The sequence below is a fragment of the Cyprinus carpio genome, chromosome A19 (genome assembly GCF_018340385.1).
Source record: "Cyprinus carpio isolate SPL01 chromosome A19, ASM1834038v1, whole genome shotgun sequence".
Lineage (NCBI taxonomy): Eukaryota > Metazoa > Chordata > Actinopteri > Cypriniformes > Cyprinidae > Cyprinus > Cyprinus carpio.
The window spans coordinates 15,725,847-15,743,729 of NC_056590.1; the positions used below are offsets into that span (position 1 = coordinate 15,725,847).

General features: G+C 35.8%; 1 protein-coding gene across 2 annotated transcripts; it reads right to left on the reverse strand.

The window, feature by feature from the left end:
- Positions 1 to 281: 281 nt before the first annotated feature.
- On the reverse strand, positions 282 to 12,716 carry LOC109057393 (phosphatidylinositol-3-phosphatase SAC1-A-like). Of its 2 annotated transcripts, none has more exons than XM_042776751.1 (20): positions 12,602 to 12,716; positions 9,996 to 10,094; positions 8,403 to 8,477; positions 8,154 to 8,281; positions 6,682 to 6,831; positions 6,489 to 6,548; positions 6,375 to 6,408; positions 6,039 to 6,140; positions 5,882 to 5,964; positions 5,708 to 5,794; positions 5,560 to 5,628; positions 5,393 to 5,471; positions 4,816 to 4,915; positions 4,579 to 4,717; positions 4,244 to 4,313; positions 4,067 to 4,139; positions 3,897 to 3,990; positions 3,721 to 3,813; positions 3,495 to 3,552; positions 282 to 2,444 (listed from the first exon to the last, which is right to left on the reverse strand). In XM_042776751.1, the coding sequence occupies exons 2-20, from the start codon at positions 10,090 to 10,092 to the stop codon at positions 2,308 to 2,310; spliced, it is 1,728 nt and encodes a 575-aa protein (XP_042632685.1). In that variant the 5' UTR covers positions 10,093 to 10,094; positions 12,602 to 12,716; the 3' UTR covers positions 282 to 2,307. The 2 variants fall into 2 exon arrangements, with proteins under 2 accessions (XP_042632685.1, XP_042632686.1); XM_042776752.1 differs by having other exon boundaries at positions 8,403 to 8,473; positions 9,978 to 10,094.
- Between the last annotated feature and the right edge of the window lie 5,167 nt (positions 12,717 to 17,883).

Genomic DNA, 17,883 nt, shown 5'->3' on the forward strand with positions numbered 1-17,883 from the left:
GAACGGGGTCTTCTTGGGTGTCCATGACCCTGTGATGTTGTCCTTCTTTACACCACTTTTGGTAACTAACCATTGCATACCGGTAACACCCCACAAGTCTTGCCATTTTGGAGGTCCTCTGAGCCAGTCGTCTAGCCAATGCTATTTAGTTGCTTTAATGTTGTGGCTGATCAGTGTATCTAAACCATAGACTTATCTCATGCACTCAGATCTAATTTTGCCTGTTTGTGTTTCAGCCCTGTTAATAGCCTCTGTATCAGTAAAAAGCTGGACAAGTTGCATTTCATTGGTAGAATTTATTAAATATGATTTCATCAAGAAAACATTAGATACAGTGGTTGAGAAGTCTTTTAAAAGGGATGAAATGTCACCTCTATGATCAAAACCATACAATGCCTAAATTAGTCTAGTGTGGTTTTCATTAGAACTGTAGATGTTTGAGACTGATAAGGACTGATAGACTACTAAAGACAACTGATGTCTCACAAACTATTCCCTTGAAATCATGGGCAAATACTGAATACTTCTGAATGAGCACAGTTAACAGAAATCCAACTGTAATGCTGAGCCATATAGTCTCTTAATCAAACAAGACGAGAGAGATTAAACAGGATTTAAAACATTGTCACGATCAAGTCCAAAAACACAATTAATATTGATAATATGTCATTTAACACAACCCCTGTGATGGAAGAATGTGATCAGTGACTTCACTTTGATTGATCAATAACTCAACCAGAAAGTGCTAAATCTATGTTGTTGTAAACTACACTGTATAGTACAGTACATGATTACAATGACACACTCATATATAAATTCTAATTTCTTTCCAATGTACAGTTTACACATCAGATTTATATAGGTAAACATCAAACATACAGGATTTAATTATCAGTGTTGTGTTTCCATCCGGCCATTTTAATCTTGTTCTTTGAACACAAGAATATCGCTGAAATACGGCCCATATGAATATGATGAAACTGACATTTGCAATCTCCTGTTGAGATGTGTCCAATATTACTGCAGCTTGCATTATCATTTGCAGATGACTACAAAACACACATATAAAGGCATCGAAATCTACATTCTTTGTCAACATTAAACCAAACCGATGAGCATTCAGTTGTAAAGGCAGTAATGAGCTCAAAAGGAAGACCTGACCTGAAAGAAATTCATTTATCAGTGTCCACTCCCAATCCCCCTTGATAAATGAGTCTAAATTTGTCAAAATGAAAAGAAATTGGTGGGTTAAAGGTAAAGCATTTTGAAATGCACCATCATGCAAGTGAACATGAATGAAACTGACATTTTTCTGCAATATGACGTTCAAGAAAGCCACTTGTCTAAATAATTTAGTTAAAAGCAAATGCTTCTGAATTGTCATTATGGTTTAAGTGAATTCAATTAAAAGTGTTAGGAAATTCAACAGGTATTCTATTTCCGTCTTATAAACTGCCACTGAATTGGTAATGCTGAAGAGAAGTGCAGTCAGAGAACGTTATGCATGCCATATCTGTTAGTGTTCATTGGTCCTCGAAGAGACGTTAAGAAGTTACACAGGAAAGTGCTGTTCATATTTTTCTGTAAACTCATAAAGAAACAGTGCTTAATACCTCTCTCTCCCCCAGTGCGTCCCACAGCTGTCTAATTTGATCATTTATGAGAGACACAAACCCATAAATATGCTGGCAGAGCAAAAAGAAACCATATTAAAACCCAAACTGCCACTGCTAAGAACAACTGAAAATACAACATAAGGCTGATTTTGGGACAGATATGGTAATAACCAGGGACTGAACCACCGATGCATCATGTAATGTTCCCTTGTGTAACAATCAAATTACAGTAGACCTTCATTGATCTGTCAACCCATAGACCAGGCCATGGGCACACGTCTGGTGTCCAGTATCATAAAGCAGGAGCTCTAGAGCCAAAACAATAACTTCAATTTCACAATGGGTCAATTTAGATCGATCGCCAAACAGTAACAACACAGCAGCCTTTGAAGTACGATGCAATGTCCACATGCACTTACAGGCTGGGGATGTTGTGCAACTCATGTGTAATTCTAAACTGATGTAAGTACTATTGTTAAGGAAGTTTCATGAAGTTTGTCCCATGATTCAAAGGAAATTTGTAGTGCAGACAGTAACCGATGTGGAATTATATGGTAATACAAAGAGGCTCCATCTATAGGAGCAGGAAACAGGATACTTGCTCTGCTGAAGACGTTTAAGGGCAGTGTGGAGAGTATTGGAGGAACATAAAGAGGAAACCGAGAGAGCAGAAGGAAGGAGGTCTCGATATTCAATCCATCTTCTCTTTTTGGACCAGTTTCGGTGCATCAACAAACTCCCGTCCGTTGACCACGATGACAGCGGCCGTAAGAGCACTGGCCATGCCCCAGAATAACAAGTACGCCAGGGTCTCTGTCCAAGTGTCCCCTGACAGAGAGTACCAGATCCGTCATTATTCACAAACTAAATATGTACATTCTCTAAAGAAGCAACAGTAACAGAACCTCATAATTATTAAAATCATTGTCTGTCTCACGACATATAATGGTGTCCACAATAACGTAAAGGAAAAAAATTAGACAAATCTGGTTTAAAACATGTCTTAAAGATCTACTCTTTGTATTCATGTTGGCTCCAAGTGGAATTAAAAAAAAAATATTGTAATAAAATGACTCATCATGTGGTGTAATATTAAGTAATATTATTCGAATTAACACATTTCTTTACACATTCAATACACGTGAGGGCACATAATATGTATTATGATTTTTTTCCGAAATATCAAGTTTTTAGGAAGTTGCACCACATGACATTTGACAACCTGAACTAACTTTTATTAATAAAGTATGTCTAATATTTTGAGAGACTCCTTGACCTTGACACAGTCAAGAGAATCTGCCGGGCTCTGAGTGATATAATCATACCTTTTTTACTTCTTGCATTTTTTTTACATGTTGTTTGCACCACATGACTTTCTCAGTCGCATCACATGACTTTGATTAGCAGTTTTGTTCAAAAAAACAAAAAAACTCTAGGAAACATTTTAAATTTCTTATTTATGACATCAAGACATTTGAATCAAAATTAACTGTTATTCAGAAATTAAAAACATCATAAAAGAGGTGTATTCAAGTGTAAATTTTTGGTTTTTACAAATTAATGGAATTTATTCAAGGTAGCACCATATTGAATTGTTGACAGGAATGAAAACAAGGCTGTGAGGGATAGAAGTACAGTGCATTCAATGGATTGTACTATTGTTTAACAACATACCAGTTGCTCAGCTGATAAAACGTTACTCCAAAAAAAAACCTTCAGTAGACAAAAACTCCATGAAGCAGTGTGTGCCATTGTAAGTCTATCCCTCACAGCCCTGTTTTCATCAATATGGCATCTAACCTGATAGATTTGGACAAAATGTGTCATGACATTGACCCTACTGCTTTATTCACATTGTGTTATAATGTCAGACCTTACCAGCCATTAGGAGACAGATGATGCACATGGAGAAGGCCACCACCATAATAACAGGAAGCTGCAGAAGAATTACAGACACATGAATATGAAATAAGCAGGGAATGACCAGCAGCTGGTGGTGTTGAATTATAAATGTGAGGACTGCATGAAACAGCTCTTTTCTTTATTCGTCACAGTTTTAATTCGGATTCTCTCTCACTACAGGCAGTATGGGAAAATCACTGACCAAGAGAAACTTGTAGTCCTTCTGCACATGCAGAGGCGTCAAGCTTTCGGTTTCATCCACTGTATAGTTTCCGAGGAAGAGATCGATGGAGTCCTGTGGGCAAAGTCAACTACTTAAAATTCACCACAGCAAACCGAGTCTGACTGAAAGACATACGACAGAGAATTCATACGCACTTGTCTGAACCCGTCTGAGAAATTGTTCTTGTAGTAACGGATCATTGAGTTCCAGCCGTCCATTACCAAGCCCCAGTGAGTCCTCTTCCCGGTTCTGAGGTCAAAGGTGAGGGTTACAACGGTAGACGCACACAACTGTGCTTATTCTGAAAGGAGTCTGGGATGAATACCTGGTGAAGTCGGTTTTCAGGGCTCCAGTTCCTGCGTACTGTTTAGCACAAGCATTGGCATTGTCTGCCCACGCTGAGAGAAAAAGAAAAGCAAAATAAAAAGGTTTCTTGCTTTATTTACAGCCGCAAACAAGAGAATTGTGTCTACTAAGGGAATTTCTAGCAAAATAAACACACCGTTCTTATAAATCTTCTCAAAATCAGCCTGCTCCTCAATTTTCTGGCCTACGTGGAGGACGCCCATCCTCTGAAATGACACACAGCTCAAGATAAGGAGGTACACATGATGACAAATCAATATTTATTCATATTTATGATACGTATCACTGATTTATAAATGTCTAAAGAGACATGATGCATCATGTTTCAAGTAAGTGGCCCTAGCTGACCGAAAAATCCAACACAAAGCCACAAAATTACAGACAGTCAGCTTTCTCGAGTGGGCAAGTGTCCTCCATTGCATCACACCTAGTTAGGATGCGTCAGACATGCTATTTGTGATGTGGCGTCACCTGTAGCTGGCTCTGTAGGGAGCGTCTGGCCAGCAGGCTCTGAATGACGTTAGTGCGGTCCAGACAGTCCATACAGTTACTGCGGAAGGTTCCAGACTGCTCGGACGTCACCTTCCCGTCTGAACTCACCATGAAGTACCTACAGAATCAGCGTTCAAGAACCAGATCAAAGCGAATCAGTCACAACATCACAGACCACAGTCTTTCCTATAAAAAGGTACAGAAATGAATACAAACCCAAACTCCTCCTGCATGTCAGAAACAGCATCAACGAGAATCTGGAGGCGATGCCATCTCATCTTACTGCATTCTTTGTGAAAGTCAAATGCTATGTACTAAAAAAGATGCACAAGTGTTTTCAAGACTAATTGTTTATAATTATAATTTGTGTTTTTTTGAGAATGTGTTTTTTTTATCAGAATGACTTCTGAAGGAATTTTGCCGAAGCTTTGATGTCACAGGAATAAATTACATTTTAAAATATATTCAAATAGAAAACAGTTATTTTAAATTCTAGTATTTCACAATATTACTGCTTTTACCTTTTAGATCAATTAAATGAAAGTAAAGCCCATACGTCTAAATTCTGTTAACTTAGAAAAGCACATTTCTCCTCAATAAGCCACATGGTTTGAGGCATTAATCATGTCTGTAGCACAAACGATGTAGGATGAGTTATGTGACGCACTTCAAATACTTAGTCTTAAGGGTTTGTTCAAAATGTATATTCCTAGTATGAGCAATAATAGTTGCCTTAGCAAACAAACACCACTAAAATGCATTTGTAGGCATGAAAAGAAACTGCTGAAATACTTGATGAGTCCGTTCTCCATGCCGTTGACCATTTTGGCAAAGGCCTGCTCAAGGGGCAATTCAGATCCTTTCTGATTCACCTGCAGATAAAGCAATTATTTGAAACGATGTGACCAATCGCAGTCAACTATGATTTTCTACACAAGTGGATCGAAAGAGTTTGCTCACCAAATTTAGAATGACTTGTTTGCCATAAATGAGAACCTGCGACTCAAAATGCCTCTTGAATCCATCCATCTGCAAGGATAGATAGACAGATAGATAGATCCAAAGAGAAACCAAAAAAAGTTGCTGTGGCAGAGATAAGTGGTCTTACGTGATTGGTGTCGTTGCTTATCTGTGGCTTGGGCTTGTACCTCAGGTTAGGTCTTTGAGACCAGAAAAAGGGCATGGAGCCTCGAGTCTGTGTAAGAGAAGAGTGAAAGAGCACAAATTAAATCTTGTGAAACAAATATTCTTGTAATAGAGGCCAACAGTAGTTTCCACCAACCTGCACAAAGGAGGGGTGGTTATTGTTGTGGTGTATTTTTTGTTTTTCAACGAAGTTAGCAGCATGTCCTTCAGAGTCAATGCCTGAGGCGCAGGGGAAAACTGTAATATCTGCAGCAAGACCACTGCGTGAACATGTATATATGCTTGAATCTCACCTCTGACATAATACCGGACCCCAGCTCTGAAACAGCTCCGTCTAGAGATGAGGATCCACTCAAACACCTTCCCATTGATGCAGCACGGCTTCATCACAATAACTGAACCAATGGGTTAAGCCTCACTATCACACACATTAGCCAACTACTTCTAATTTCTTCAATTTCATCCAATGCAATTTATAGTATAATCGTATGATTTTTGTAGGACGGCTTTATTAATGTCCAGTTGCATAATGTTGACCAGTTGCATACTGTGATCTTTAATTCGGACAATCAAGGCAAAATAAAGTGAGCAACTTAACTATGAACAACATGACATCTCTCAAAGGATACATCCGTGGATGACAGGAAATGCAAATTTATGGAGCTGAAAAGGGGAATCGGTGAATTAGTATTTTTTTTGTGCGATTTGTTAAATGTTTTATGAATTAGGCATACTTTGTGTACCTCAGGTTGTGCGATTATTTCTCTTAAAAGGTTTCCATTCCACATGAATCTCTGGTCTGCCTGTGTGGAGAAATGATAGAAGACCAATGTACGGGAATCATCTTATAAGTTATAAGTTGTTGTTTTGAAGGGTGTAATACATGGACAGTGTAACCAAATGTACTCAAGGGGTGCACTCAGTTGCTCTGCTCACCCTCTCCAGCAGGCTCATCTCCTGGAAGTCCGGGCTGGTGTTGGACAGGCGCTGCTGGGTGTGGCTCAGGTCATAGTCCGTGCAGAAGTAGAAACCGTCTGTGTTGAGTACATTGTTGATCATAGACAGAAACGTCTTGTTGTCTTGCATCTGTGAGAAGGAAACAGCCATTGAATAAGACTGCGGCAACAGATGATGTGAACAGAAATAGGACTAGGGCTAATGTTGTAATTATTATTTTATTTGGGGCCTTTTCCATTTTTATGGCACAAAAGTAAATAAATGATGCTGTAGAAAGTCTTGTAGTTATCATGTATTTAAAACAAGCATGTTCACGGGTTAATTAGCGCCAATGCATCACACAACACTCACAGCAATCTTACTTTAGTACAACTCATTCATTATTACTAAGGGAGGGTGCCCCGATCAGGATTTTTGGAGTCGATCACAGGAAGCAGTCTCTGCCGATACGATCACTGATGCTGATCTTTTCCAAGCCTCTTTTTATCATGTTGAATTATTTATAGTGACGCTCCAATCAGGATTTCTGTTCACTCTAGGAGAGCATGCGAGTGCTGAATGGTTAAAACACTGGCAAGACTTAAAAAGAAATGCAAATTATAACCTTTAGTGATGATGCAACACTGCCTTGATTGTGCATCAACTGTGCAGTTCGCTCATCTCAAAGAGCTTATATTTACACGCAATGCATTATGAAAAATCACGATATTCAACATAAAACATTACACAGCCATTTCATGCAAGGAATCATCACCTTCTCAAAAAACAGGGTGGAAAGCAGATTAGTAAACGTGTGGCACTTTCATTCAGGCCAGATACATAGTTTCGACATTGCTGAGAATGCATAACGCACTTGCATTTTGTTATTAATATTTGGAATTATATTTTGGAATGATACAGCGCATGAAACCACGCGAGTGTAGCTAGAAGCATCCACTGCAGACTTCATGCGCTTACACCGAACCTTCTGATAAGAGTAGAGATGTCTGGAGTACTTTAATGATCTAGTTGGTTGAAGTCAAGCCTCCCATGTACTTGTTTCAACTCCAGCACGAAAACACTTTACGTGTCCAATACTGGTCTACTCAGAGGCTGCATCCAATGCCATTTCAGCCGAAGTCTTATCCTTGCTAAATAATGCAGCAAGTATACAACACTGTAATGAGATATCGCTGCCCTCTGAGCGTGGGCTCAAATTAAAAATTTACTATACGAGTACACCCAATTTCACAAGCTGGGGGTGAATCTGCTGCGTTGTTCTTACAGCACTTCTGAGTAAACTGTAAATGGAAAAAAGACCTAAAAGTTCAGAGAATGAAACCTATGGTTATGATTTAGAGACACATTGGGCAACTGATCAAACAACGAATGACATTTATAGCCCGCTTTCTACTCAAGGTGTTACACACATCAGCATTATACTGAAGGTTGAGGTTAGGGACTTTGATGACCTGAATGTCTGTGAGGTGCAAAATGGTCTTCTTATAAGAAATCACATCAAACTCCAGCGCTTTCCACACAGTGTGGCCAAACAGGTCGCCCACTTTCCTTTTCCGGGTGATGACTATGAGGTACATCCCTGCAGAACCAAAAAGAAAAAAAAAAAAAATCATGCGTCATGGTAATCAAAAGTATATGTCATACAATCAACGTTCCGAATTCTATGGAAAATCGGAACACCGTAATAACATAGAACCTACCAGCCACCAGCCGAATAGTTCCCATGATTCCACAAATGGGCCTGGTTACGCCTGATGGGGGGATGTCCTTAATACCTTCAAGAGGAAAAAACATTAATGCACCATTCAAGTCACAGTAACCCATTTTACAGATTGCATATTTAATATATGTCTTTGCTTCAATAGGAGGAAGTAACAGACCTGTGCCGTGATTTTCCTGTAATACACCTTTAACAAAAGACCACAGCAACTACCTCAAACATAGAATGTCACCCTGACAATAGTGATGAAATGTCCCTTTGCAAGGAAGTCACCATTAAAACTGCAACAAAGTCCAAATAGCTGCCGTAACTTTTCATCGATGCCTGTATACTCTGAAAGGTCTGATTCCTTTATAAGTTGTAGCTGTTCATAAACGTCAGATCACAGCTGTCCAAACTATAAATCTTTAACTGTACTTTTTTCACACGGTCAGAGAAACGAGGTCCTTAACCTTCAGAAAATGTTCATCGCCAACCTCAGGAAGACAAACTATATTTTAAAAGAGCTGTTTTATTATTCTATTCACTTTTAGTAACCATGATAAAAATAATATAAACATTCTAGTTTTGGAATTTTCGAGAAATAGACACAAAAAAACCCATTAGAATTAAACAGACATAATATACACTACTGATCGAAACATCGGGGATGTTTTTGAAAGAAGTCTCTTGGGCTCAACAAGGCTGCATTTATTTGATCAAAAATAATAATATTGTGAAATATTAATACAATTTAAAACGACTGTTTTCTATTTGAATATACAGTCAAACCAAACTTTATTCAGACACCTTCAACATTTCACGCATTTTTACAGTTTATTTGCTATAGTTTAGAAAATGATAATAAAATATTACAAGAACTCAGAGTTAAACTGTGTCAGAACAAATTCATCTTGATACTGTCAGATAACACTGAAGCAAAACAAGGTCAGGTCAAAATGTCTGAATACTTTTTGGTTCTAAATTTTTTATAAATTTTACTGGTAGTCCACTGTATGTAGAATTTCAGTTTGTAGTTTACTTTATTTTGCTATCCTCAATCACATAAATGAACTATAGTGTCCTGTACCCACTAGTAAAAAAGAAAATAAAAAATGTATCTGGTGTTTGAATAATTTTTGGTTTGACTATGTTAAAATGTAATTTATTTCTATGATGCAAAGCTTACGTTTTAAAGCATCATTACTCCAGTCTTCAGTGTCACATGATCCTTCAGAAATCAGTATAATATTCTGATCTGCTTCTCAAGACACATTTCTTATTATTATCAGTGTTGAAAATGGTTGTACTGCTTCATATGCTTGTGTAAACTGTGATGCATTTTTTCAGGATTCTTTGACAGTTCAAAAGAACAGCACTTTTTTATATATAAATCCTTTGTAACATTTTAAATGTATTTACTGTCACTTTTGATCAATTTAATGTGTCCTTGCCGAGTGAAAGTTTTAAATTCTTAAAAAAAAAACAAATTCTTACTAACATGTAATCATAAAAAGGGCCATTTGCATTCAAGATGAAATGGAATTCAATGTATTTGAACTGGTTTGCAGTCTCATTAGTAGTCAGAGTGTACCTGAGAGGGTCAATCTCGGTGGACACCCTATCAATAACCAACACGTCATTAGCTCCATCATCACAGGCCTCAATGTAGAACTTCTCAGGTGTTGCATGCCTATGAAAAAAGACAATGTTTTATTTTCAACTCGTTCTGATTAAACAGGTTTTTCCAGTATAAAACAAGAGGTCAGGGTTTGGCTGGTTAACATCTGACAGTTAGCTTCAAACACCTTTGAGATTATTGTGAATGTGATGAACAGCACTGAATAAAGAAATTGTATATGCAATACATTCAAGTGGCGATGATGATATCAATAAAGCAAAACAGCGTCAGAAACATAATAGCTTGAAATTAATTCTCATCTTAGACCATCTGGAGAGAGCAGATTTTCAGCAACGTCTTAAATCAGAACTGCTTTTCACTTTCAGCTGTGCATATTTTTAAATAAAGTTTAGAGAAAATTACAGAAAGACACTGTCTCATAATGCAAGTTTCCAGTTTCAGTAACAACATCGTACATTGTCCCACTTTAATGGCCGGGATCTTCCTTTCTTACCAAAATGCAGAGCTGCCGCTTTCTGTGCACCACTTGATGAATTTGCATATAGGAAAGCATGCAGCTTTTGCAGGGTTAACCTCTGTCCCATTACCCATGATTGCATAATAGGTCTATGGAATCGATCTCAAAATTTCAAAATGTACTTGAATGCTCACAGTTTGGTTTCATTACACATATATGTAACTACATTTGGTATTTTTAATTCTCTGAGCCTTCTGATCAGGTCACGCAAGTAAAAACAACCCGAATGTTCAACTTTATCCTGCAGTTTTGTTCTGTTTTGTGGCTTCAGTGGTGACAAATTCACATCCCTTATAGATCTGTCTAGTGTCTGCTGCATATGACAAATCACAGCCATTATGAACTGTGTGCACGGTATAGAGTCTCAGCAAACACACTGTGGTGCAAGGGTTTTATCTTATTATAAACCTTGCCATTATAGTTCAGACAAGCTTTTGTCAGGTGTAAATTAATACCATTGGCAATGTTCTGTTTACTGTGCAAGAGGCCATTCATAAAACTGAAGGGCTTACTGTATCTCTAAAAAACGGGCAAATTACCTACTTAAAGAAGAGACAGCAACCATTTATATTTTGGTATTCAGTAAGCATAATGGTGAATCTCAAAAAGACTGTAAATTAATATGTCTGGTTCATGCCATTAAATAAAATATATGTTAAATTAAAAAAGAATTCTTATTAAAAAAAAAAAAACTACTACTTTTTTATGCATTGTGACAATTCTGATAAGCATAATTCAGTATTAATTTTATGCAAAAAATAACTAATTCTAAAAGAAATTAAACACATTATTTAAATTGTGAAACGTGTAGACTAATGTACATCACGGTATTTATTACTGTAGGATTTTTAAAATGAAAAGAGGCCAAATGATGTACGTTTCTGACACACCGATTTAAAAAAATAAATAAATTGTGATGCACCAATATATCAGCAACGAAAAATATTCCGCCGAAATAAGAATAAACATCAGGCATGTTGAAATAAAAAGTGCAACTTACTGAAATGTCTCATGTAAACATTTAATCATTGTTTCAACCGAAGGAAGACATCAATAAAACAACTTGGCATGTAACATCACATTTACCTTGGCAAAGCCATTCAATGTCCATAAATGCATTAATTAGCTAGAAAAAAAAATTAATTCTAGAGAGGAACATTTTGCTTAATATATATGCACTACAAATTCATTATATTTTTTACTTAAGCTGTTCGTGAGTTTTTAAATGTATATTTAAAAAAATTGTTTTAGTTAGAGTCACTGTTGTAAAAACAGTTATTGTTAAATGTTTGTATTCCATTTAAATTTTTATACGCAACTCAGTTTTATTTGAGTGTTTATTATTAAATACATTTGCATCACTAATGTCAAACTCTCTCTTCCTTCCATTCAGCTGTCATGATAAATAACGCCAGTGCAAAACAATCTTGGTTCTCAGAACTACTGCAGATGTTCAGAAGCGAGACCACTGTAACTCATTCCAGTGTCTGGGTGTCTGATAACTCAGTCTCATATTCATGTAAGCTGTGGGCTGGAGACATTCCACTCAGGTTCACCTCCCTCTCAGTGGTTCGGCTACAGTTTCACAATTAACCAGATATTAACTGTGCATCATTGTACAGTATGCCACATAATTATTCATTTTATACATACAAAAACAGATCAGCATGCTTCAACTGATCTCAGCATCCTTATGCATAGTCTAAATGAACACCTTAGTCTACTATATGTAACTTACACTTACTAAAATATGAGCACAGCTGCTGTTCAGACTCAGATCAACGTAATGCAGTATAAAGATTCGCGTTTAAAGCTAGATATGCGGCTCACTGGGTTATGAAACAGCCCATCTAAACATTGTCTGAAGGGCTTAAGCCACTGCAGCTTCCATCACATCAGAAAACTGCCCTGGACTGACAACAACACTTCCTGACCGCGCCCGCAGACGCTGCCATTGAAAGAGACGACCTTCATTAAAGCGAAACCGGGCGCCGTGTGCGTTTATATCTGTCTCTGCGCTCGAATAAAAGTTGCAACTTACAGGTTGAACCTCTCGTAGGCGGTCGCCATCTTCACTTCCGGGTTTGGTCAATCTGCCGTGACGTATTGTGGCGATTGGAAGGTGCAGCTTCCGGTTGAGACGTTACCTCATTTGCACCTAAGCTCCTAAACTGGTCTTTGTCTACAAATTTTATTAATTTTTTGTCAGATTTTATATACCATTAGGTCTGACTATGAACGATATAGCTGTTTATTTACTTCTCAAGCTTCAACAATGATTTTGAGCTTATTGTTAACCTTTTTATTTTGCGGTATTTCATATTCAAGACTCAAGAAGTCCTTTTGGGTATAATTCTCATACACTGTGGCCCATTTCCGTCACATGAGAAAAAATAAATTATGAATTAGTAACTCATAATTAGGAGATACAGTCATAATTACTGTATGACATAAAAAGTTACAATTATGAGAAACTAAGTCATAATTATAAAATGAAAAGTCAAAATTATGACATTCTATGTTCTAGTAATGACATAAAAGTCAAATGTATGACAAAGTTAAAATTGTTGTATAAAACGTCTTAAAGGGATACTCCATCCCAAAATGAAAATGTTGTCATTAATCACTTACCCCCATATCGTTCCAAAACCGTAAAAGCTTTGTTCGTCTTCGGAACACAATTTAACACATTTTGGATGAAAACCGGGAGGCTTGTGACTGTCCCAAAACAAAGAAGTAAATAACAAAATAACGACTTTATTGAAACATCGTCCTCTACTCTGTCTCTGCCAAATCAGTGATTCACCACCGTACTGCTCAGCGATGAGAAAAATGGCGCTACACTGATTTGGAGAGACACAGAGGAGACGAATTGTTGAATAAAGTCGTCTATTTTTGTTTTCTTCAGTGTAGTGCCACCTCGATCTCTGCTCAGAATAAACGTTATGGCGTTGACTCACTGCTGGCAGATGGAGTATTCTGACGATGTCTTTCATACTTTTGTGGACCTTGACAGTGTTATTTACTTGGCAGTCTATGGGACAGTCTCAAGCCTCCCGGTTTTCATCTAAAATATCTTAAATTGTGTTCAGAAGACGAATGAAGTTTTACAGGTTTGGAATGACAATCGGTAAGTGATTAATGACTAAATTTTCATTTTGGGATGGAGTATCCCTTTAGGAAAAAAGTAACAAATTATGAGATAAAAAAAGTAAAAAATTGTGAAATAAAAAGCCAGAATTGACATAAAAAGTCAAATGATTTTTTTATTTCACAATTTAAAGGTAGTATGTCATTTTTATGTATATATAAATATCTCATAATTATGATTGACCAAAGCATGATTTTTTTCATATGTGAAAGCGTCATGATCTCATCTTATTTTTTTGTGCTTAGATATATTTTTAAATATATTAATAAAAAGCAATCCTAACTGAACCCAAGTGAACACTTTCAATAATCACAAATGTTTAAATTCTATGGGGGAAAAACTAAAATAAAAACAGTGCCTTCCACAAGATAATATACACATTTATATGAAGTATTGCACAACGTATTGTATACGATAATTCTTTTTAAAGAAGACTGAATGAGTTTGCAGAGCTAGGAAATTGTGGTCTACACAGGATTACAACATATCTATTCAGAAGAAGCATGCAGCAGGTGTGTGTGTGTTAGAAGGTTGTTGAAAGGTCACCTTTGTGTGTGTGTGTGTGTGTGTGTGTGTGTGTGTGTGTGTGTGTGTGTGTGTGTGTGTGTGTGTGTGTGTGTGTGTGTGTATGTGTGAGTGTGTTTTCCACAGTTATTCAAAATGAGCAATCATTAAAAAAAACTCCCAGACCGTGAAGTATTTAGAGAGTGTCCCCCACCCACAATCTCCACCCTAAGATGTGTCAGAGCAAGGTAAAGCCCCCAGCTCAAAAAGGTGAATGTAGGAGAAAGAGGAAACCTTGTTTCACCTGTGAAACCAAACACCCACACAAGGATGTTCCCCTGACCTGAATAACTGAGTATCATCGCATCCACTGACTTGTAGCATAACAGCATTTGCATTGCATAGAATCATGAGCAAAGACTTTATGGGGAATATGCATAGTATATACACTACAGTTCAAAATGTCTATAAGATTGTTTTTCAAAGAAATTAATACTTTTATTCGGTGGGGATGCTTTATTTTGTTCAGAAGTGGTTTTAAGTGTATTTTTATTTTTATAATTAGTTTTTTGTTTTTGTTGTTTTTTATGATGTATTTATAAGAATCCTAAGAAAAAAAAGGATATATATATAGTTACAATTATGAGAAACTGTCATAATTATAAAATGAAATATATATATATATATATATATATATATATATATATATATATATATATATATAATATATATATATATATAAGAGAAATATGTATTACGCTTCATAAAAAGATATTAATCAACACAACTGTTTTTAACATTGATAATGATAGGAAATGTTCCTTGAGCAGCAAATCAGCATATTAGAATAATTTATGAAGGATCATATGACATTGAAGACTGGAGTTATGATGCTGAAAATTCCGCTTTGAATCACCCTCAACATATTCAGGCTCGATTAAAATAGAAAAGGAGGCTGGGGGTCAAATTGTATTAATATTTCAACAATAATGGTTGTGTTTTGATCAATAAATGATGTCGTTACTTGAACATAAGACACCTTTAAAACTATACAAAATCTTACCGACCTCAAACTTTGAACAGTAGTGTATATTAGTGCATATATTAGTATAAAAGCATTAAAAATGTTTGAATGTCAAAGCATTAGATAAAATCAGAACAAATGACTTTATTATGAACAGTGTATCTGTTGTTTTATAACTGTAAAACCAGTAATGATAAAAGCATTAGAAATGTTTTTATTTTGAAGAGCATTTGGTATAATATCTTACATTGGCATATATAGCTGTAATATTCAAAAAGGTTTTTTTGCAAGTGGCCCATACATATGTCACTCCAATTCCCCAAATGATTTAACCCCACCAAACCTGTCAATGAATACCTGTCAAATTAGCATGCAGTGTCTGTTTAAATAAAGAGGAACCATTGTTAATGTGCGAGATTATGAGATTAGTCAGACAAATTTTAGATTACTCAGACGTCTGAATTCCCCTCGGTCGCTCTCAGGCTCTGCCATCAAATATGTGGGAGTCAGTTCATCCCATGATGCTGCACATGGAGGAGGCTGGGGGTCACTTTGTGTTGCCATTTACACCAAACATGGGTAATTTCATGAACACTGCTGTGATGTCGTTACTTCAGGGCATGAGCATGAGTTTGTCGTGTACCTCTAAAAACGGCAACACCATGACCAAACTTTTTGAGCTTTATTTTTAATTTCCCTTCTGAACTAAGTAGTTTTCTGTTGAGTACTTACGCTGAAATGTTACCGCAGAGATTCACTACACTATTTTTAAATGTCCTACTTCTGAGTCCTCCAGATTCAGTAGAAGCCTACATATATTGAAACCCTCTCGTGTGGTATGCTGAAAACTTGCATCATTTGGCTCATACATTGGCAATACGCTGGAAATTAAATCAAAAAGTTTTTTTTGACACAGTTGTTGTTTGTATAGTGACATACCACAGTTTCCCCATTTAATTAACCCCACACAAACCTGTAATGTTTGAGCTATGTGGTGATGATGACAAGGACCAAAACTGCTTTTAGTGTTCTAAATGCAAAATAGTTTCTTTCACTTCCATGTACATATATGTCTACAAGCTCTGACAGCAGCCATACAGCTACAATAGTATACTCCAGTGGTTTCTCTCTCTCATAGTAATTCAGTCTTTACACAGTGAATCTTTTAAATAGTCAAACATGAATTTTAAAGAAGCCAATTTTAAATAGTTTAAAGATTCATAGTGTTTATGCTTGGGTCTTTCATGGGATTTTAATGACATTCCATTTAAAAACACCTGTGGAGTTCTTCTGTAAGAGTGTCATCTAATTTTTTTGAGTTTATAATTATTATTATTTTGATTTTGTGGATATGTAAAGATATCAAAATACTTAAATTTTTTTATTTTAATTGTAATTTTGGTTTTGAATGTGTAAATTCATAGTAGTATTACATATTGTTTATTTTTATGTTGCTATTTTTGGGTTTGTTTTATAAATAGCGTCTACCTGTCGAGCTGTGAGCACAGTTTACACTAAAATCCCCCCAGTCATCAAAATATGATTTTGTAAAACCTGTCTAAAATGTTTCAAAGCGTCTGATATAAATGGACAGAATAATTCTACTGCCATCACTACGTTCATGCTGTGATCTATTAAATATGTTAAAAAGCACTTTATTCAATATATATTTTGCCATCTGTCATGATGAATGCAGCCCACAAAAAAAGATTAAAGTGTCTGTTTTTCCTAAATATATATATATCTATTTAAATATTTAAAACAGTGAAGAAAGGACAGAATTTTGCAAAAAACAGAAAAATCCATTCAAAACTTTTTGATTCATTTTTATTAAGAGGAGGAAAAGCCTCTCTCCATTGTCATTTGATTTGTTTTCGGAATATGTGAAATAAGTATGATTATAAATGTGATTATTTTTAATGATTTATTACAAAAGGGTACCATTCATGTAAAATACTAAATTTTATATATAAATTTGGCATTGCATAATTGGGTTGAATGCTTACAGAGAAATCAAACAAAATACCAGTGAAAGATATACCTCTGAATTATATTCTGAAATATATAATTCTATGAACTATGTACAGAGTTATATTTTTAATTGAAAGGATTGCTGAAATAGTGATACACTATAAAGATTTAATGATTCTACTCACTTAACCTATATTATGACGAATAATGATGATTGAAATATCATTCCTGGAAATATTACGCAATACCTTCATGAATTAATAATTATTCAATTAAATAGTAAAAACACAAGTAACAACATGCTGGCCTTCTATCGCAATTCTATGGGAATCAACTTATAACACAGTTCTCATTTTAACTGCTCAATTTAAAATGAAAATACAATTCTAAAATCTGTTTTACTGTAACCACAAATGAACAGTTTACAAAAATACCTATATAAAAATGTATTATACAATTATGAAAATTCATATATCACTAATAATCAAAGACTACAAAGGTTGAGATGAAATAAAGAAATGACATATAACAATGTCATTTTGAATGAAAAAAAAAATGTAAGTAATATTTTTGATATTACACACACACACACACACACACACATATGTATATGTATATGTATATGTATATGTATATGTATATGTACAGCACAGACCAAAAGTTTGGAAACATT

Excerpts from the sequence above, each read along its gene's own strand:
- LOC109057393 (XM_042776752.1), bottom strand. The coding sequence starts at position 12,630 with ATGGCGACCGCCTACGAGAGGTTCAACCT. Across the intron at positions 6,549-6,681 it reads AGATGAGCCTGCTGGAGAGG|GCAGACCAGAGATTCATGTG; the intron begins GTGAGCAGAGCA and ends TTCTCCACACAG. Across the intron at positions 4,916-5,392 it reads CATGGAGAACGGACTCATCA|AGTACATAGCATTTGACTTT; the intron begins AGTATTTCAGCA and ends TGCATCTTTTTT.